The 22,199-nt window shown below is 37.2% G+C and overlaps 5 protein-coding genes across 5 annotated transcripts; 2 read left to right on the forward strand and 3 right to left on the reverse strand.

The window, feature by feature from the left end:
- Window positions 1–213: 213 nt before the first annotated feature.
- On the reverse strand, window positions 214–954 carry LOC125199555 (uncharacterized). Its single transcript, XM_048097541.2, has one exon. It carries the CDS (start codon window positions 952–954, stop codon window positions 214–216), a length of 741 nt encoding a protein of 246 aa, XP_047953498.2.
- A 1,059-nt stretch (window positions 955–2,013) lies between these two features.
- On the forward strand, window positions 2,014–4,403 carry LOC125199768 (cyclin-B1-2-like). The gene is made up of 4 exons (XM_048097669.2): window positions 2,014–2,218; window positions 2,306–2,406; window positions 3,440–3,537; window positions 4,093–4,403. The coding sequence occupies exons 1-4, from the start codon at window positions 2,099–2,101 to the stop codon at window positions 4,191–4,193; spliced, it is 420 nt and encodes a 139-aa protein (XP_047953626.1). The 5' UTR covers window positions 2,014–2,098; the 3' UTR covers window positions 4,194–4,403.
- Window positions 4,404–9,151: 4,748 nt separating this feature from the next.
- Window positions 9,152–11,641, forward strand: LOC125196935 (translation initiation factor eIF2B subunit delta-like). The gene is made up of 6 exons (XM_048095600.2): window positions 9,152–9,457; window positions 9,682–10,010; window positions 10,149–10,893; window positions 10,972–11,068; window positions 11,146–11,206; window positions 11,309–11,641. Exons 1-6 carry the CDS (start codon window positions 9,238–9,240, stop codon window positions 11,369–11,371), a joined length of 1,515 nt encoding a protein of 504 aa, XP_047951557.2. The 5' UTR covers window positions 9,152–9,237; the 3' UTR covers window positions 11,372–11,641.
- Window positions 11,642–13,230: 1,589 nt separating this feature from the next.
- Window positions 13,231–17,343, reverse strand: LOC125196495 (dihydroflavonol 4-reductase/flavanone protein). The gene is made up of 9 exons (XM_048095026.2): window positions 17,041–17,343; window positions 16,204–16,330; window positions 15,980–16,080; window positions 15,726–15,851; window positions 15,488–15,608; window positions 15,311–15,395; window positions 14,509–14,622; window positions 14,343–14,382; window positions 13,231–13,765 (listed from the first exon to the last, which is right to left on the reverse strand). The coding sequence occupies exons 1-9, from the start codon at window positions 17,218–17,220 to the stop codon at window positions 13,613–13,615; spliced, it is 1,047 nt and encodes a 348-aa protein (XP_047950983.1). The 5' UTR covers window positions 17,221–17,343; the 3' UTR covers window positions 13,231–13,612.
- Window positions 17,344–17,850: 507 nt separating this feature from the next.
- On the reverse strand, window positions 17,851–19,159 carry LOC125195123 (protein trichome birefringence-like 20). Its single transcript, XM_048093319.2, has 2 exons — window positions 18,767–19,159; window positions 17,851–18,692 (listed from the first exon to the last, which is right to left on the reverse strand). The coding sequence occupies exons 1-2, from the start codon at window positions 19,145–19,147 to the stop codon at window positions 17,931–17,933; spliced, it is 1,143 nt and encodes a 380-aa protein (XP_047949276.2). The 5' UTR covers window positions 19,148–19,159; the 3' UTR covers window positions 17,851–17,930.
- Between the last annotated feature and the right edge of the window lie 3,040 nt (window positions 19,160–22,199).

Raw genomic sequence — 22,199 nt, forward strand, 5'->3', positions numbered from 1 at the left:
ACATCCTTTCTTGCCGCCTCTTGCCGTTGGGCAAATTAAGTCCTTTTCTGCTTAGTTGGAAAACTGATCGTCTTCACGAAAATGGGCCAAATTGGGTATATGCCGTCCGCCAAGTAATACCCCATATGATACTGGTGCCGTTGGCGGTGAAGTCAACCAAGGGGCCTATTCCCTGGCATTGGTCATTGAACAGAGACGAGGACTGTAGGACATTTAGGTCGTTATTCGACCCGGCCACACCGAAGTACGCATGCCAAATCCATAGCCGCTGGTCGGCAACAGCTTCCAGAATGATGGTTGGCTATGTGCCCTTGAACCCGGTCGTAAATTGGCCTCTCCAAGCGGTCGGACAGTCCTTCCAAGCCAATGCATACAATCTACGCTTCCCAGCATATCCGGGAAGCCGTTCACCCTCCCGTGCAAATTGAGCAGGAACTGGCAATCTTGTGCAGTCGGCTTCCGCAGATAGGTGGGACCGAAAGTTTGAATCACACCTTTACAAAACTTCGTCATACAATCGCGACCAGTAATGCCGGCGACGTGAAGATATTCGTCGAACATGTCGACACATCCTATTCCTCCGTATGCCAACTGCCTAATTGCAGTTGTGCACTTCTGCAGTGGTGACAGTCCAGGTTTGTTGGTAGTGTCCCAACGCTGCTGGAAGTCTGGGTAACGCACTGACAACCCGTTAACGATGCGCAAGAATAACTCTTTTCGCATTTGGAAACGCCGACGGAAAACCGTCGGGCCCCATCTTGGGTCCTCGACAAAGTAATCCGCGTACAAGCTGTTGTGAGCCTTAGTGTGATCACGGTCGTCTGATTGACGGCGCCGGATTGGCCTTGGAACCGCCTCCTGGTTCACTTCTTCACGACTTCGTGCCGCCCTTGCAAGCACGCGTTGCACCACTCGATTTATGACTTCGTCGCCGGAATCGCTACCGGAAGACATTGATATTGTACTAGAGAGAGAAAGTATATTGAAGTAAAATGAGAGAAGATAAGATGTTGGTGTGGGAAATGTAAAGAATATGATATGGTATTTATACTAGAAAAAATGTAATAAACAAAAAAAATATTCCCTTCGTCCCACTCAAGATGGCCACATTCTTGAGTGGCACGGGATTTTAGGAAGTGTTGTTAGGTGGAATAAAGTAGAGAGGAAAAAGGTAGTTGAATATTTTAATGAGGAGAGAGGAGGTTATTTCTAAAACTGGAAAGTGGTCATCTTGATTGAGACAAACAAAAAAGGAAAGGTGACCATTTTGAATGGGACGAAGGGAGTACAACAAAAGGGAATAGGCCGATGATCGGCCCATCCTCCACAATGGATGACCGATCATCGCCTCACTTCATCGGCTATGGCCGATGTATCGACCCTTGGGATAGGGCGGTTGATCAGCCATCTTCCTGCAATGGTTGGCCGATGGGGCCGATAGGGAGGGCCTCTCTATCGGCCAACCATTGCTAATGCTCTTAATGAGAAATTTTATAAAGTAAAAGAGAAGGAGAAAAAGTAAGTAAAGTAAGAAAGGTATGGAGAAAAAGTAGGTAAAGTATGAAAAAGAGGAGAAAAAGTGGGTAAAGTATAGGAAAGAGTTGAAAAAGTTGGTAAAGTACGAAAGAGAGAGTTTCCATTTATAGAAATGAGATTATTTTTTGTGGATATTCCAAAATGGCAAAACAAGATTATTTTTTATGTACATCCCAAAATGACAAAACGGGAATTTCCATGTTTGAATTCTCTAATGTAAGTGATACTTGCGACAGATTTTAGGAAAATAATCTTGTTTTTAGTAAGCTTAAATATAATTAGGACTTGGACTCGAAAACAACACTAAAAATCCACCTAATAAGCCCATCGGGCTACAAAGGCCCACCAATATTTTTTTATGTTCTTGTAGAATCTCTTTGGGCCTTTGGTGACCGCAGTCCTACCGTCAATATTATATTTTCTTGCGCTGAAAGATAACTCAAATTCTTTTTTTTTTTTTTCTTTTTCTTAATATTTCATATTTTCTCCTCCGCTGCCATTTTCCTCTTTCTTGTGCAAAAAAATAGCAGAAGGAAAAAATTCACAAACTACAACAATAATAATGGATCCTGCGAGGACTATACCATTGGAAGGCCGCACCGATGATTTGCTGCGATTTGGGATCCACGGCGTCAAGAGCGATATCATCGAACCACATCCTCTTCAGTCTGCCCGTCGCTCTGTAATGTTTCAACAATTTACAAACACTCTCTCTATTTGTCTCTTGATTTGTGACTTTGCTGTTGAATTTATGTTTGGTATTGAACAGGCGAAGCAAACGCAAGATGAGATGAAGAAGAAAATCCTGTCGAATACTTACGGAGCAGCATTTCCGATGAAGATGGAGATGGATCGTCAGATTCTCTCCAAGTTTGTGCTTCTCTAGCTCTCTACTCTTTCTCTCACTGCACACTTGTTCTCTCTCTCCCCCTCTTAATTTTGCTTGTATTGTAGTATAAGGAACTTTAGGGGCTAGGGTTTTTAGTTTGGCAGAAAATTGGTTTTTAATTTCGCAGCTTTTTATACGTTTGAATCTAGTAATGTCAAAGTTTCTTTCCATACTAAATTTCAAGTGATGTCTTCTTTCAAATAGTAACTTGTTTGATTCTGCTATAATGTTTCCGTTCATTTGTTCCTGGTCCTTTTCTATTGCTAAAATGTCTGAAAGTGCAATATTCTGCATAAATGGTATGCAGAACTAGATTCTCTAATATTTGTATGAATGACCTTATTCTGATACTATTTGTTTGAAGACTGGTTAAAAGAGTTAGTCATAACTGTCATATACTGATTTGATGATTATTTACTTTTGGTCTTCAGCTAGTTATATGTGCTACTGAAGTTTTCATTTCTTCAATTATGCACCTGCCTTTGTAAATAAAATTTGCTGAGTATATCTTCTTTCATATACGTATATAGATTCATGGAATGTGGTAATGTGTCCTGGAGCTGATTGACAAGCTATGATAATAACCTATAATGACGCTGGTGATATTGCTACCAATACCATATGCGGGTTGTAACATTAGGTTGAAAGTTAGAAGAAATAGTACTCAATGGTGCATTTTGTTTTAGGGAGTGATATTGTTTCTTGCCATGACTTATGATATCCTGGGTCCTCAAATAATATACTCCTACATAAAGATTCTTCTGTTTGTTCATGTACAATTTCGTTTTCTTTTCCTTTATGTGAAATTTTGTGTATGTTTGTTTCCTTTTACTAATAGTGTTGTTGAAATCCGTTCCATGTGCTGAATCTTGGAAGAAGATAGTTTGAAATTCATAAATGTTTAATATCCCTCATATGATGAGATAAAGATCTCTCGGGATGTTATTGTTACAATTTAGCCTTGCACGAATTCTCCGCAATTTATTACTAATGCAATCAATTTTTTCTGCACAGATTTCAAAGGCCTCCTGGTGCAGTACCTTCATCGTTTGTAGGTCTAGAGGCCTTCACTGGAACGATGGAAGAGTTTGGTTTTGAAGATTATCTTAATGGTAAGGAAGTGCTGAGAGAATTTTCTATTCAAATTACTGAACGTTTCCCATTTAACTTTTCATCAATTTGACATTGGGTCCCAAGGACTATAAATAAACAAAGGTAATACCTTTGATCTTATAGCATTATTTGAAAATCTTAAAAACTATAAAAACTTGCTGCTGGGATTATTTCAGTTGGCAACTAGCAATGAAAAGCACTATAGTGAACCATATAATTGTTTGAATATAGTAACCAATACATGTAGTCCTTAACCATAAGGTTAAAGTTCTGAGTTTGAAGTTCATTCTCATGAATGGCAAGTCAATACCTATTGCTGAAGTTATGTCTGCTGTATTTTTTATGTTTCCTGCTGTCTCTGTGTTTCAATTCATACACTTACTGGTACTTTGCAGTTTAAGTACAAAACAGATTTCTGAACTGTCACTCTGTCAGTCGAGTCTTGAGATAATCATGGTTTAATTGATTTGTTCATGATGCTACCTGAAAAATGTTTGTGTTATGGTTCTGATTGTCTTTCCGGATCCTTGCTCAACTTTTATGTATCGTTTCAGATCCCAGGGAATCTGAATCATTCCGTCCAGTTGACATGCATCATGGTATGGAAGTTCGTCTTGGTCTGTCTAAAGGACCACCATGCCCCAGTTTCATGTAAAGTACCAGTCGAATCGATTTGAGGGCCTTTTTTTTTTCAGGTGTATTGATTCTAACATAAACTTTGTCCCCTTAAAAAGGCTCAAAATAGGCTCTCATTTTCTTCTGATGCGAGTCATCGTACTTGTATACCTGGAGCTTGCTTTCTTTATGACTTAATTTCCTACTATCGGAATTCGTCATTGGCTATGAGTATCATATGTTCTTTCCATTTTTGTTTACTGCTTTTCTTGTGAATGTGTATGCCAAATCAAGTGCAAACCCGAACATCCTTCTCACCTCTTCTCACCCTCATATATTTATATAGATATTTTCAAATACTTCCTCTGTCCCGAGGAAGATGACCACTTCAATGGGTTGTGAGATTTTGTGTAGTTTAATTTTGTGTGATAGGTGGAAATAATAAAGTAGAGATAAGAGAGTGTCTACTTTTAGTAATGGATCATCATGGGTGAGACAAACTGAAAAGATTAGTGAATCATCTTCAGTGGGATAGAGGGTGTATATATAACAATGTACATTAAGGGACCGTTTGGTAGCTATGTTACAGCTAGATAAAGGGAGTAATTTGGGTTTGTTTGTATGTTTGGTAGCTATCTTACCAATCGGCGTAGCCCGTGTTTAGTATCTGGCCTGCACAAAGTCTACTGAAAAGCTTATGTTTCAATCATATTTGTAACTATCCATTGTCCATGTTACATACTCCCTCCGTCTGCCGTTAGGAGTCCCGGTCAATTATGCTCACTCGTTTTATAAAAATGATAATAAATACTCCATTCGTCCCATTAGATATGCAACATTTGATTTACGGCATAGGATTTTATGTAGTGTTGTTTCGTGAGTAAATGAAGAGAGAGTAAAGTAAGAGAGAAGAAAAAGTAGAGAGAGTATTGTTTCCATTTTTAGAAACGTTTCATTTTTAATGGACAGGCCAAAAAGGAAAACGTTTCATTTCTAATGGGACAGAGAGAGTAGTTAAAGTGGAGAAATGATAAAGTAAGATAGAGAATAATGTTGTGAAGAGTCTTTTTAACATTATTCTCTCTCTTACTCTACCATTTCTCCACTTTAACTATTTATTATCATTTTTATAAAACGAGTGCCCAAAAGTGACCGGGACTCCTAATGGCGGACGGAGGGAGTATTTGGTATATCTAGTTAATTTTAGCTAAACACATTTTTACCCATCAATTTTTCTCACCCTAAACAAAACATGAACATGCCTCCATATTTCTTCTTCTCAAAATCGCTACAGAGAGCTCTTCTTTCACCCTCTAAATCTGCCTCCCTCTCAAAATCACTCTTATGTAAAATTTTGCCCTACCCATTATGATTTCCTGGCTACCCTGTATGTAGTGTTTTTACTTTTCTTGGCTGGCTGTGGATGATTCGAGATCAGCTTTGACCTTGGGGTAATCAAATTCATTTCTCAATGGTTCACACTTTTCAGGTTGGCCCCATCTAGAAGAACCAAGAGAATGGTAAGAAATGAGACTTCATATGTAAAAGAAATTACCCTCCATCACGGGGCGGACGTATAAATTTATGTTGTAAAATTCAATTTTAAAATTTGAAAAAATAATTATTCTATGTTTTATTATAATAGGAGCTTTTGAACAACGATTAACACAAAATACTAAAAATTTAGTGATAATATAAAACTTAAAAATAAATATTTTAATTGAACAAAATACTAACAAATTTGGTGATAATATACAAATAAAAATAAGTAAATATTTTAATTGACCAAGGGCTGAACCCCCATATTGGGTATATGTAACTCTGCTATTGCACTTCATAACCGAAAGGTTATTAGAGCATTTCCAACAGTTTCCCTAAAATTTCCCTTATTTCTCCCTAACTCCTGCCACATCAGTGCCACATCAACACCATAATTTATCTCCAGTTTTTAGCTAACGTTTAGCCAACTGCTCCAATGGTTTCTCCCTTATTTCTCCCTAATTCAACATTTCATTTTTACATCATCACTAATTTAATTGTTTTATTTTTGTATATAATAAAGCTAGCTAATTTAATTTATAAGACAAAATAAATAAGTAATAAAGTTCGTTGTATTAAACACGGGTAAACATTACAACGACGAAAATTAATAAAAAAAAATAGTACAGGAATGGAAAAAAAAATTCAAAGTAAAAAAATTCAAGGGCGGTGGGCGCGGTTTCTATTTGCCCACAATTCTTCGATCATATCGTGTTGTAGTGCTCGATGGGCCTCCTTCTGGTGTATGTCCATGAACGCCTTGAACCGTTCATGTTCGTTACACCCCGGCAGGCGGACTCGGACTCGGTTGAGACACCGTGACTCGATGAAGAGAAGGTGTGTATTTATAGGGGGGAAATTAAAAACAAAAAAAACAAAAAATATATTTATCGCCGAATTATCAGTCACAGTGGTCGGCGATAATCCGGCGATTTTTCGCCGGTTGGCGATAAAACGGGAGGAAAAATCGCCGAATTATCGCCGACCTCTCCCATTAGTCGGCGATAACTCGGCGATAGACGGCGAAAAAACGCCGATTTTTAGCCGGCACAATTGGGAGTGCTCTTATGCATCCACAAAAAAGTTTTAAAAAGTATAACTGCAAATGTACAAACAACAATGTAATAAAATCTTTCTTTTCATTTTACTTAGCACCTTTTTTTATTTAAAAATAGTTTTCGGCATTGAAATACCATTACAAAATCCAAACACAAAAAATAATCTCGTTATAAAAGTGGAAATACTATTCTCTTTACATTATTTTGCATCTTGTTTTATTTTCTATAAACTAATCATACTAAAAAAAATAGTACATAAAATTTTATGTTAAAAAAGAAACACTTCTCTTTCAATGAGAGATATGAAGCATTTTTCTATTGGGTATGAGATTTAAGAAATTAATGTATTAAAGGTTAAAGCGAAGAGAGTAAAGTAAGAGAGAAAATAAAGTAAGAGAAAGTAAACTACTATGAGAGAAGATAAAGTTTATGTCATAAATAGAAATGACTCAACTACATTGGGACAACCCAGAAAAGTATACGACTCAACTATCTTGGGATGGAAGGGTATATAGAATGAAAATATTGAAAAAAAATGGTGAAACGTGTTTAGGCATGTTTAATGCCTAAAATGGAGCATGCATGCTTTTTTCCACAATTAGGGAATCCACAATGCATCGATTGGGTTCTATTTTGGAGGGACGAGACACATGCATTACACGTTGAAAGTGTCCCGTCCCCATCTTCTATCGAAGCCAAGGGACAGAGAGCAGTTGTCCCTATATGTCCAAGGCCTAGACCCAATTGTTTTGCAAAATCCATAGCATTGATGGCCGAGCCGATGTCGTGTTGCCTATGGATCCGATTGTCGGAAACAACCAAAAGAGGAAGGCTCTTTGCTAGAGAGACATTAGTCATACAACATGTGACGTCCCGGCGGTCCTACAAGAAGCTTTGGGCTTATTTTGAAGTGGAACAAGTCTGACTGATATTTTGCCACCATGTATCAAAATTTGACAATACATAATTATATAAAAAAATCTAAAACATATTATGAAGTCCAAATAATTACAAATTAAGACATTCAGTCAATCCGATTTTGAGATTGTAGTTGAGCATGGGGTGAATTCAATTATTCAAGTCAATCCGATTTGATAATGGCATGGGTGAATAACTAGGGCTGGGTATTCGGTTTGTCGGTTCTCGGTTAACCGAGAACCGAACCGAAAATGTCGGTTTTCGGTTAACCGAGAACCGAAAATAACAATTACGGTTCAGGTCCGGTCAGGAGCCCCGCATTGATGTCGGTTATCGGTTCAAACCGAGATTAACCGAACCGAAAACCGATTAATTTAAGTCCACCTAAATTGTAGACTCATATTTATATGGGCTATGAGCCACATATGTATATACCAAAGCCCAAAGGCCCAGATGAAAAATTTCACAAAGGAAGAGGCTTATTTTATATAACAATGTTTTGTATTCTTATTATATTGTCAAAGTCGATGTGGGATATTTTAAGATACATAAGTGATTTTGTGGGTTTATGCAATTTTCTTAAATGCATGTTTTTAATGAAGGTGGACAGAAGGTGAGGCATAATTTAAATTTAAATTTAAATAATACAAATAGATTAACATGATTGTTTTATAGTTTATAAATTGATTTTTATTTAATTTTATGAGATGTTGGCAAATAGTTTCAGCCTTGCTTGTTAATTTCTTTTTCATTTTTGAATTTCCTTTTCTATTTTCTTAGAATAATATTTCCACAAAATCCTTAATCCTAGATTCTATAAATATAAGCCGAGATTAAGAGATTACAATTATTAAATATTTTTAGAAGTTTCTATATGGAGTAGCTATTAAATAACTAGTATATATAATAAATAATATATAATAAATAATTTAGCCAACATATTTACAACTATGAGTAAAGTTTCGTGGACTACATTGTACATAAGAAATAATTAGATTATATGCAATAAATTTGTAAATAAGTATAGAGAATGATAAGGATAAAAGATAAAAAAAAATATGTTGATTGTCCCACATCGTTCTATCAACAGAGAAAGGAGAGAATAGACTATTATAAAAAGAAGAAAATAGAACAAGGATTTACCAATAATTCGTCAATGCATTGATTGGCTGTATCCTACTTCAAATCTCATGGAACAGCATAATTAAGTAAAAATTTTCAGTAATTTTCGGTTCCATCGGTTAATGGTTAACCGTTCGGTTCTAACCGAACTAACCGACTACATGTCGGTGCCGGTTTCGGTTTTTGGTTGGGTACCGAAATATTGTCGGTTAACCGACTTGTCGGTTCGGTTAGTAACCGAACCGACCGAATCCCAGCGCTATGAATAACGGATTTGTAATAGAATGTCATGCATAAAATTGTGTCAATCTAAATACGGAAAATTAGGTTAAAAATTGAATACTCCGTACTATTATTATTACTATAAAGTTAGCGGCGAGTTTTGAAGCTTCATCTCTGCGGCAACCGGAATCCTCTGCATCTAAACCCTACCCCAACGTCGGATTCATGATCCCACACGTCTCCACCGCCCACTCCCACAATACTTCCAACTTCTCCACCAGGTCTCCGAGTAATGACGCTCATTCAGGTTCAACGATTTTGATGAGCAATGCATCCGATTGTGGATCAGATGGAGGGGCAAATGTGCCTTTGAAACAGAAGACTACCAAAGCTCAACGACGGGCGATTCAAGAGGCACAGCGTGCTGCCAAGGCTGCTATCAAAGGTAAACTATTTTCTAATCAGCTTTTAGATTACAATTCGGCATATCACATTTATGCTGCCCACTTTTTCCATTTATTCCTTACCATTATGTTATTTTTGTTGCCCTATTTAAGTTCTTCGCATGTTTTGTGCATCTCAACTCCAATCTTTTGTTGTGTTGTGGCTCTAATTTCTCTTCTCTTGGAACATAAACACATTTCACTTGGTTAATGTTGCATCTTCCAGGTGAAGGAAGCAGGACTGCAGGAGTCGATTCAGCCAATGCAGGGAAGACTGTAAAATCAGCTCCACAAAGGAAACACAGCTCTTCAGTTGCTGCTTCTGAGATAAAAAGGAGTGACAGTCAAACAGATAAAGGTAGGAAGAAAGATGTCCCTAATCCACGGATGCAGTTTGGTGATGAAAACAGATTTGACAAGCCAAAGAAGTGGTCTGTAGTAAAACAAGCAGAAGCCAGGAACATAGTTGAATTCTTTAGGCATCTACCTCAATATGATCATGACCTGGAATCGAACTTCTTTGGATTAGGCCCCATCCATCCTGCTGTATACAAGGTATTTAGTCCGAACACTGTTGAATAATCTTGGTTCAAAGGGTCATCAATACTGAATTTATGAGATCTCCCGTACGTAAAATTAGTATTTATTCTCTTTGCGTAATGCTTGTGGTAACATGAACTTTTAACTCGACAGGTTGGTTTCCAATATCTAGCTGGGGATATATCTGGTGGCAATGCCCGGTGCATTGCGATGTTGCAAGCATTTCAAGAATCAATCAAGGATTATTCTACACCACCTGAAACATACCTTATTAGGGACTTGACTTCTAAAATAAACTCTTATGTTTCTTTTCTGATAGAATGTAGACCCCTTTCAATCAGCATGAGCAATGCAATTAGGTTTCTTAAGAGACGAATTGCCACCTTTCCCTTAAACATCTCTGATTCAGAAGCAATTACCAGTCTTCTCTCTGATATTGATCATTTTATAAACGACAAGATAATTCTAGCAGATAAGGTTATTGCGCAGCATGCTGTGTCTAAAATTAGGGATGGTGATGTTCTTCTGACATATGCATCGTCTTCTGCTGTTGAAATGCTACTGCTACATGCCCATGAGGTTGGAAAACAGTTTCGAGTGGTGATAGTTGATTCACGTCCCAAGCTTGAAGGAAAAAAGCTGCTTCGCAGGCTTGTGGGGAAAGGAATTAGTTGTACATACACTCATATAAATGCTGTTTCTTATGTCATCCATGAAGTAACAAAAGTTTTTCTGGGTGCATCTTCGGTGTTGTCAAATGGAACTGTTTACTCAGGAGTTGGCACAGCATGTATTGCTATGGTTGCCCATCAGTTCCGTGTCCCAGTCCTGATATGTTGTGAAGCTTACAAGTTTCACGAGAAAGTTCAACTTGATTCCATTTGCTGTAATGAGCTTGGTAAGATCAGGTTGTCCATATTAGAGAAGGTAGTTTAATTTGTATCGAATTATGCACCTAATACGCATACTCTTTCAGGTGATGCTGAAACGATTTCAAGGGTTTCCGGTAGAGAGGATATCAATTCTTTGGATGGTTGGGCTAGTAATGAGAATCTACAACCCTTGAACCTGCTGTAAGTATGGATTTAATATTGAATGATCATTTTATAGAAAGCAGTTTTGATAGTTAATTTTTATTTTTTGCTAACAGTTATGATGCAACACCGTCCGATTATGTATCAGTGATCATAACAGACTATGGGTATGGAATGGTAAGTTCAAAAAAAAAGTGGAGCATATGTTCATTTTGAGTCTGCATATAAATCTGCATTCATGAGTTGGTGTGTCGACTGACATTGTATGTTGTGTTTTAGATACCAGCTAAAAAGGTAGCAGTTATAGTCCGAGAAAATGACAGAGAATACTGGTTGAGATAGAGCTATGTGTATAGAGAAATCCAAGTGATGTCGTGCTAGAATCTGGAAAGGCCTCGACGAACTGACCCACCCCCAAGCTTATAGATTAACCATTTTTTTAGATGATATTATTGGCTTACATACTTGCACATTATTAATATAGATATTACAAGTGAAGAGGAAAAGATAGGCTAGCAAAGATTGATTGATGTTAATTGGAAAGCAGAATTAGGTGCTAGTTAGATTATTTATTCCTAATGAAGTGTGTATAAACTTGTTTTTTATAACATGCGCGTGATATATAATATCTTGTTATATACTCCCTCTATCCTATTAAAAATAAAATAATTTTCTTTTTCTACTTTTTCACCTCTCTTACTTTACTGTCTCTTTATTAACTCACAAAACAATGAGAATGGATCCCGTGTTAAAATCACAGCAGGGGCTGTTATGGAACTAAATGCAGCCAATTTCATTCAAAACGCAACTTCCCTTCTAGAATAGTGATAAATTATTATACTACTCCAGTTATTACTAAAAAATCCTAATATATATAGACCATTAATTTAGGTGCCGTCTTGTGACCCCGCACAGCAGCACTTTTTTCAATTATTATGATAATATTTTTATATTCAATACCAATACACACCAATACTCCCTCCGTTCCATAGTAATAAAGTCATTTTGCCATTTTGATACGTTCCATCGTAATAGTTATTTCTCTTTTTAGTAAAAGTCAACACATTTTTTCACACCTACTTTACTCTCTCTTACTTTTTTCTCTCTTCATCTCTCTACTTTTTTCATTTTCCACTTTATTCTCCATTTACTTAACTCACCTAACATAATTTTTCTTAATCTTCGTGCCGAAAAGAAACGCCTTCATTACTATGGAACGGAGGGAGTATTATATTAAGAAAAATACAGATACTATTAAGTTGGATGTTGTCTTGTAAGCTGCAACAGTGATAAAGAAGATGCGTTTTGAGTGAAATTAACTGCGTTTAGTTCCCATTGTTTTATACGAATATATGTTTAATATGATATTTAGTACACAAATTATTTATGATTATGATAATTGATATGCATATTGCTTAATCAAGGAAGGGTTGTGATCAATTGCTAACTTTTTTAAGTTGCTAACTTGCTAACTCATCAATGTAGTGTAATAAAAATATCAATACGATGACAATAAAATGTAACACATAATTTTGTTGAACTTCAATATAATGTGTTGACATTTTGATGTCATCGTATTGACATTTTTAATATACTGTATTGATGAGTTAGCAGCTTAAATAGTTAGTCATATAACGCACCCCGCTTATTGAGAATATATTGCTTTTAATTACATGCTTCTCTATGTAAAACCACGATATTCATGTTTTAGAAAACACACCATATTATAGCAATCATACCATTCATATCTAACAAATTTTCATTAACTAATAGCACTAAATATCAATCAAAGTTTAATAGAGTATTAATTAACTTTATTGATTTTTTCTAAAGAAAATGAGTTTGTGCTCCTAGATTAATGGCAGACTGAAACTTGAACTAGAGAGGAGATTAATACTACTATTGTTTTTCCTATATTCTTGAATTAGATAAAAATTGACGGCATTTTGTTAAGATAGAACTTATATATTAAATTTAAGTTAGATCTCAGTATTATGGAAGTGAAACAAATATAATTCTATATAACGAAAATAGTATTAATGACTATTTTAATTGGAGTAAAATATGGCTTGAGTTTCTTGTGCATGTAGAAGTTTCACATCAGGAGGTGGACAGATTAGCAGTTCTGATTGAAAGAAACGTAAGAAACGTCGAAAATTAGTTCTCGCATATATTAACAAGAAAACTAAAAATGGGATCTATTTTTGAGAAATTAGAATGCTAAAGCAATCCATAACTTTTCCCATAACGTCTGTAGGCTACAAGGTGTCTCAAATAAAGTTTCACAGATATAACCACCTGTGGTCTGTGAGGAAAAAGCTATAATTATAAAACACAGATTGATTGTATAAAATAAAGCTACAGACTGAACTGGGAATCCCTTCTAGTCATTTAACCGGGACCTAGATGAAGCCAGGTCTTAACTGATTATTAGTTGCCATTGATTTAGTCCCAACTGCTTTGAATCGAAAATACAGAATTCTGAACGTTTTCGAATCGACGTGGAGTGTCTAAGTGACTGTTATAACAATCAGCCTACTCCAGATTTTACTTCTTTGTCATTAATCTCTTCCTCTCGAGACTTCATCTCAACCACCATTTCTGAACGGTTGCCATTGGAGTGTTCAAAAATGGGGCATAACGCTGGATTAATGGATTCGCTATTCGCCCAACGTTAGACCATGCACTTCGGTGATAACTAGCAGTGGCAGGAGCATGGTACATAAGCTTCAGTAGCTGCCAAAGAAAGATATCCAAAAATATTGTAAGACCTCTACAATTTTGATATAACGAAGTAGCATTAGAGAATCATACACCCCCTCTGTCATAGTCATGTTTTTTCCATTTAGGTCCGTCCACAAAAATTAATCACCTTCCATTTATGGTAATTTTTTCTCTCTAATGAGGTGAGTCTCATTCTCCACTAATAATATACTCCAGTCACTTTCTCTCTTGATCTCTCTCCCACTTCACCAATTTCGCATTAAAACTCATACCATCCCTACCAAGACTATTGGTAGTGGACGGTGTGGAGTGAGTATATAAAAACGTCTATCCTAGTAACAGCAATAGCTCATTATAGGAGACAGTTACTTCTGGAGAGGATTAAACCATTATACTACTGTGGAAACTCGAATCCATAAGAACTAGCTTATGTATCTCTTCCACACATACTACAAAGGACCCATGGACTCGAGAGGAGAAAAATTAATACTACAAATTATTGCAGTTGTTAGCTGCAGTTGACCAGTAGCTAAAAAAATTTTAAACCCAAAAGTGGATAAAATATAAGAAATAAAATAAGAGTTATCACCTGCCAGTACATAAATGTTTGTATAATGTTGCGCTGCCACCTGCAGATAAAATTTGCAGTGAGCAAGAAAGTATCACAGCAAGTAATGGAAGTCTTTTTAGAGAAACTATGACAAAATACATGAATTGATGTAAATGTATAATGAAAGGAAACTAAAAGTACTGACGATAACAGAGATATAATCAGAAGGAACCCAAGTCCGATTTCAGCCTGTGAGGAGAGAATGCTAAGGGTAGTCGCATTTGATTCTACCCAAATGCAAGCATCTTCCAAGTATTTCCTGTAAAAGTACCACCAATAAATCACAAACATATTACAGAGACAGGCCTTCCAAAATGACAAGGTGTGACCCATGCATAAAATATTTAAGAAAAGTTTTAGGTGGTAAGCAATAAAAATATGAAGAACAAAAGAATATACTGGCACACCCTACGGATACAGCTACCCAAGAGACTTAGAATGCAAGGACTCTCGACGGCATTATTAAAATCTTGCGAGTAAAATCCCCATTATCCCAGCTTAGAAAAGCTATAAGCCAAGGAACAAATAACATGTGATATGATTCACCTTAGTTTTTCCTACATTTTCCTTATTTCCTCTCCCTGTACTTGACAATCCACAAGACAATCAAACATCCACTAATATGTTTATTGCAACTATATCAAAGAGTAAATTACTATACAATCAATAACCCCATTGTAATTACATTTATGACTCATTACAAAATATGGGGGTGTCAGAATTAACCTAAAACCTAAAAAGCATGCTTGGAATCAACTATGGAATACATGTAGAGAGGTAAATGCAAGCAAAGAAACCATTTGGTGGACTATGGTATTTTGAAAAAAATGGATAAAAATTAGTAAATCATATTTCAAAGTTTGCATTGCAAAGCAGAACACATGACTTTTATGGCTAAAAAAGTGTATTTTGAGCAACTGAAAGAGAAATACGGCTTTCTTAATTACCTGTATATGGTTGATCTACTAAAGTTATGCCTCAGGAACTTTGCAACATGCTCAAGGGCCCGGCACATGATAGGAAGTAAAGCAACTGCACAGAATTAAGGAGGGAACTTATTATCATCGAAGAGAAGCATCATATATCTAGTAACACAAGACAGAGAACAGACAGGTTGGACTAACATTTGAGAACCAGATGTGAGCTGACAAAGGTAACGCAGTAGATTGAGTACATAAAATCTTTGGTGACTACCACCGACTGGAACCACACTTGTACAGCCTGCAAGTTCCATGCTCTAGGTTTCTGCAGACATTGATTAGTTATACTAAAAATTAAATGGTGCTCTGATAAATTATCAACAATCTAGGCATTACAGACATATATGATATATTTTGCAAATAGGCTAATCTAGAACGTTACCCCATATAGTGAATACAATGAATACAAGGAAGAACATGCAGTCCCAAAAAAGGAAAGGCGGTATGCCCGATTGGAGAGGTTCCTTGGAACAAGTGGAAATATTGCAAGGACTGCCACGACAAAAACCTGCCAGAAAAACATATAAATCAACAGCAAATACTAAAACAATACTCCACCTCGAAGCTAGCAGCAAACCCCATCAGCTTGGAGATGATGAAGACCTTCTCATCTTAATACCAAGAAATCTAACTTACCCAAGCATTGACAGAAAATTGGATTGTATGCTGATCCCAACGCAATGATGTAGAATTGGTTGGTGGAGTATTTGACGCCCCCGATGATCTACCAGAGGACCCTACAAGTGATTTTCCATAGGTTTTACATCAAAGAATAGCTAGCTTCTACAGAAAAAATAAGACTGACAACTACTGAAATTTCAATCTCGTTCAAGGTAAAACGTGGAAATTATGACTGAGACCTGAACTCCTTTGGCGAGCATCGCTGGGGTTAGCAGTTGATGACGAGGATTGTTGCGGTGGGATTGATGTTGTTGTCGACTGGGATGAGCTACTGGTCGCCATTGCCTCGACAACTAGATCAGGGTCCTGAAAAATTAAAACCATGATGCGGTTTTAAAATATCAAATAGAATCAACAAGCCACTAAATGTGGCCTCCACATATGATGATCATAGGGAAATTACACTCCCACGGGGGGTTTACTTTTCATGATAGGATGGAAAGAAAAAAATAACCGAAGCTAAACCCCAATCTACCATTACTTTGACGGATTAATTATATTTGAACTAGTTTGAGTATCTTATCTTGTCCTTCAAATACTAAACCCAATGCCTTACATATACGATAGAAATACACCAAGCAATTCTAGCATCAAATATGTCTAAAATCTAGTGACAAGAAGAGCTTTGAGCTGCACTCAATGGCCATCTCCACATCCATGAAAACAATGAAGGAAATCGAGGATGCAAATCTGAAGCTCGAAAATGATAAAAATCGGAAGCTCACAAGTAATACCGTTCGAAAAAAACTGCATCGGAATTGAGTCCAGGCCACATTCAACGATAAAAGAAAACAAAAACAGCATAACAAAATACATTCCTACTTGAATTGAACTACGCACGGATCTTCTCCAATACTCCGCTAAAAGTAAGAATATAAAGGGGGAAAAAGCTACGAAAATAAAGCCCGATAGAAAATCCTGATTAGTCTTCAGTAAGGATTATAAACAAGGATGAATTGGGGAAAAAGCAATTAAATCCCGAAATGACATCGAAGAGAGAGAGAGAGAGATCGCACGATGTAACGCTGGTAGAACTTGCGCTTGTAGTGGTCAACGACATCGTTGCGGGATGCCAAGTGCGGCGGAATGAGAATATTGGACCAATAATCAGCCCAGCGGGAGTCGTTGTCGTAATCGTAGGCCGCAGCCGCAATTCGCTTCAACTTCTGGGGATCCTCTCCTTCTCCACCACCCATCTTGTCTGGTTAGTTGCTCCTCCTTCAAGCTAAAGCAAGAACTGCAGTCTGCAAATATTTAGATCTTTTGGAGAATACACTCGACGCTAACCAAATCCTCGGCCGCCTTTCGCCTTTACTTTCCTTTTTTTATTTACCCATAAACAATTAGTATATTAAATGGGATTAAATAGTACTACAAAAATAAACAAAGCCGGTAAAAATAGATATCATACTCTGTAACAATGAATCAAAATTTGGGATAGCTTGAAATAGAGTCCAAACATAAGTAAACAGGCAAAATGTATAATACTCCCAAATGATCAAGATGAATTATTATTATTATTATTATTATTTTTTGTGTATTTAACATATTCTACTTTACTAGTGTTTATTTTTCTTAAATTAAAGAGAAGATTTGGGCTCAATGCTGTTATCTGTGATCGTTAACGGGCCGAGCCATTGAGAGTTTTATGCTGGGCCTTGGAATGCAATAGGCTATCTATTTAACCCTTATTAGCTGCCATAACTAGGGGTAGGTAGGTGATAATGATGTTTCACTAATCCATTTTGCAATCTCTCTATCAACAGTTCTATCGTGGTGTCGTGATTGTCTATTATTGAATTACTATTTTCTTGTGTGGCCATTTTAACAACGTAGACATAGCCACTGTAATATACACATGAGAAACATTTTGGTGAAACACAGTAAAATAAAATGTACTATAATTCTACTCTAATTCTGTCTTGAACAACTGGAGCAAAAAATCATTCCAAGCATCAATGGGTCCAGGCAAGCACCAATGCACGCAGTCATTAGCCAATGTGCTATTGATGAGCGGCCAATGCCCATATTTACTGGGATGTCCATCCGGCCGCAGCAGCATCGCCACCGTCGCATCAAACAGCTTGAACTTCCCTCCTCTTCTCCTCCCGGCCGCCTTCTGCGCTATCCTCAGCTCCTCCAGCTGTATCAGATACATCTCCAGGCTGTAATCCTCCAGCACCACCTCGCTCCTCCTGTACGGCCGCGTCCTCACGCAGTCCCCGCCCTTGTCCCACGCCGCCCCCTCGAAGTGCGACGGCGCGTACGTCCTCAGGAACGCCACGCCCCCGAACCCCGCCTCGTTGATCGCCCGGAAGGCCGTGCGGAAGGCGCGGCGGTAGCTGAAGTAGGAGGTGAGGTGGGTGACCTCGGGCTCCGCGCAGTAGAGGCACCCCATGCGGCGGCCGTGGAGGCTGAAGTAGGTGGGGCGGAAGAACCAATGGCCGGCCGAGATGATCACGTAGTCGAAGAGGGCCACCTGGGAGGTCCAGTGGGGGTCAGGCTCGTCCAGGAAAAGCTCGTACGGACGCCTCTCGTCGTTCGGGTCGGTTTTTGCGGTTTTCACCAAGTAGGGAGACCAGAACATGGTAATGTTGAAGTCGTGCTCTCTGTACTCGTACCGTTTGTTTTGGTCCCCTGGCTCCGACATGTCCACTGGACTTGCAACCTGGATACGTGATAAATGGTCATTGCGCCCCAAAATAGTAAAATGAGACTATGTAAACATGTTAACCAACTTACACTGGACAAGAGACAAATCAAAGACTGCATATGATTCCTGCCAACAGAATCGCCAACAAAAGCTAAGGAAAGCCCCCTAACGAGCTGCAGAAACTGCTGCGGGTCGAAAAGGGGCAGCTCGCACTCGTCGGGCTTCCACCTCCATTTCAAATACCCCCGATCTGGCCGCCCGAACTTGAGACAATTCTGGTGCTCCTGAATTGCATAGCACGTCTCATTCGTGTAATACGGGCCATCCGGATCCGGTACCCATTCGCCCGAAAACAAGTCGCACTCATCCCCTTCGAAGAGTCGGCTTCTTATCTTCCCCCGATGGCTACTCCTCCCTCTCATCATCGCCTGCACCTTTTCATCTTCTCTCTGCCCTTTGCCAGATTTCATCCTCTTTCTTCTTCCCTTTGTTCCAAAAACAACCATTTACTATTGAGATTAATTTACTAATTGATCATGCACGGCACACTATTTTTAATGCAATTAAGGACGATAATTTGTGCTTCTAAATATACTACCAACGCTTCAAAAAACGTCATTATTGTTGGTGTCTCAACTAAAATTAGAGGACGCAAATGGAAGCGTCCAAAAAAAAAGCAAAAGATTAAGTTAATTTGTCCTTAGTTTAAAACGCTTTCTTGTGCGTCTTAAACTATTGTTATATTTTTTAAAGTTTCCGACCCAAGTAGTTGCGTCTCAATTTTTGTGTCCTTAAAAGATAAGTTTTTTATATTTGAGTGATGGAAGCACCTTATCATTTTTTTTTATCACGGGGGCAGGTTGGCGGTCGACAACAACAGTCGTGTCCTCGGGGGCGGGTTGGCGGTCGACAACAACAGCCGTGTCCACGCTGGCCTTGTTGTCGTCGTCGTGGCAGTTGATGGAGCAAGGGTTTTCAGTTGGAGGGGCTTCTTCAACAAGGGAAGTCAGGGAGATTGGATCCTCCAAATCCTCCAACCGCGGCAACGTAGTTTCGTACAACTTTTTCGACGAATCTCTTAATGCAGGGTAATATAAAGGGATTGTTAGAAGAATGATTAGAGCGATCAATGGAGCAAGCCTCGATGTTTTTCTTCGTGGCTGAGCCTTCCCAACGGGAAGCTCTGAAACCTGGGATTTCATTGCAAATTACCATTACAAGATTTTGACGCCATGAGCGTTTTCAAAAACAGAAGAAAAAAAAAAAATCTCTTTTTTTCTAATTTTATTTTTGGGGAAATGTAAGGTGAATTTCATGAAATGAGAGAGGTTTGAAGGAAAAGAGGTTGAAGATGTATGGTGCAGTGAGGTTGTAGAAGAAACAATGGTTTAGAATTATCAATATTGTAAAACACTAACAATTGATTGAATGTCATATTTAGTAGTATCCAATATTTCTTTGTTAAGTAAATTGTTAAGTTCGTAAACATTTCTATGCATGAGTATTTGATAGTAATAGTAAAATGCTCCGAGTTTAATGTTGCATAGATCTATGAGATTTTATTACTCATAGTATTTAGTTTATTAATAATGGTCAAGCGCTTTCCAAGGGCTAAGATATTGTGGTAATTAGATAATACTTCATCTAGTCCCCTTTAATTGTCTCATAATTAATCGGTATTTATTAAAAAAAGTGAGATGGAAAAGTTAGTAGAATATTTATTCAATTTTTATATATATACTTAGTTTTTTTGTGACTGTGTGTGGAATGTGTTACTAAAATATACGGTCAACTTATCAAAAATAATAAAAATGAAATCAAATACAGTTAAAAAGTATCAGACAAAAATAAAAAATGGTAGGAGTACTTAATAGGAACCAAAGTGTGTTTAGGGATTTAGCTGCGGCTATGGACAATGCATGCATGGTGCGACAAATAGTAATATGAGAGAATGAACATTTTTATGTTCAAGATTACGACTGTTAAGGAGTAATTAAAAGAAAAGTAAATGAAACCTGCAAATTAAAAAAGAAGTTAGGGCCGACCTTATCTAGACGCAATTTATTTGACCCAAACCTTTTAGGCGAAACCATTTAATTATAGCCACTACAACAAATTGCAATACAACAAAAAGAATGGCTAAGTGTAATTTTAAAGCTATTATTAAGGGCACTGATATTTGTGTCTAATTATACCACCTATGTGTCATAAAGTATCTTTAAGTGTTGGTGTTCCAACTAAAATTAGAAGATACAAAGAGAAGCATCCTTAAAATGCAAGAGATTACGATAATTTATCCTCAACGTAGGAACACTTTCTTTTTTAAATGTTGTAGTTCTATCTCATTTTCATTCAAGAGTTCTTAAATCTCGAAAAGTGGACAAATTCATTTTGTTAAGTCTCAAGAACATATATCCATAAGATTCATTGCAGGAAATCATCTGATAACGCTGATTCTTACTTTCTTTGTCCCACAAAAAATATTATACTTGTGGGATGTCAAGAGATTTTAAGAGATTTTGTTTTATATTTTAAGTGAAAAGAAAAAATATAATATTTATATTATTGTGAGAGGAAACTTTTTCTAAAAATGAAAATGTGACATTTTTAGTGGGACAAACAAAAAGGAAAAGTGTGATATCTTTTATAGGACGGTGGGAGTAACTCTCAATGATATCCCACAAGATAATTGTTGCAATATTGTAATGCTCTCATTGTTAAAGCTCTAATTTCCGTTATGGAGTATCTAAAATGCCGAATATGAGAGATGCCAAATATGAGAAACGAGGCACAACAATAATTTATAAATCTTGCAAAACAATGAGTAAGAATTTTTCATTAGTTAATTCTATGTTAGGACAACAACTAAGATGGTGACGATTCAAGAGAAGTGTAACTGTACGTAGCAGCCACCAAATTTGACAACTTTTGACAATTGCTCATGCTATAGGATGTTAGCATCCGATTAATAAAACCTCTCAACATAATTAATTGTAATTATGCTACCCTCACTACCTATATATAGCATTATGCCATTTAATTACTCTTATTTAACCAGTAATTATGTGCCGTCACATTCTAAAAATAACACATGATACTCCACGCGTCCATCATATGAGTCATTGCTATCCTCTTTTTGCTAAACTTTACTGTTTTTATTTTATTATATACCTCCTATTACTATTTTGGGTTTCAAGAATCTTCTAATGCTTCCCATGGCCAATAGATAGATAGATATATGCATATTACTCCTATAGATACGGTAAAAAATTAAGACCTGAACGTATTAATATAAACAATATTGTCTTGTATCGTGACAAGATATGATTTAATCTGGGTTGGGATATTTAATATTGATGCAGCATCTACATAATCTAAAATATAAATTTTGGAGAGCTTAAACTCAAACGATAAACGCGTCAGATCTAATCTATTCGTTTAATGGGAAAAAATTGACCACATCGTGCTTGAGTCAAATAGCCAGAAAGTAGTTATTGGACCGGTCAAAATTGGTGAAAAAAC

This window comes from Salvia hispanica, chromosome 4 (genome assembly GCF_029641045.1).
Source record: "Salvia hispanica isolate PSC_SH4W2 chromosome 4, Shi_PSC_v1, whole genome shotgun sequence".
In the NCBI taxonomy this organism is placed as follows: domain Eukaryota; kingdom Viridiplantae; phylum Streptophyta; class Magnoliopsida; order Lamiales; family Lamiaceae; genus Salvia; species Salvia hispanica.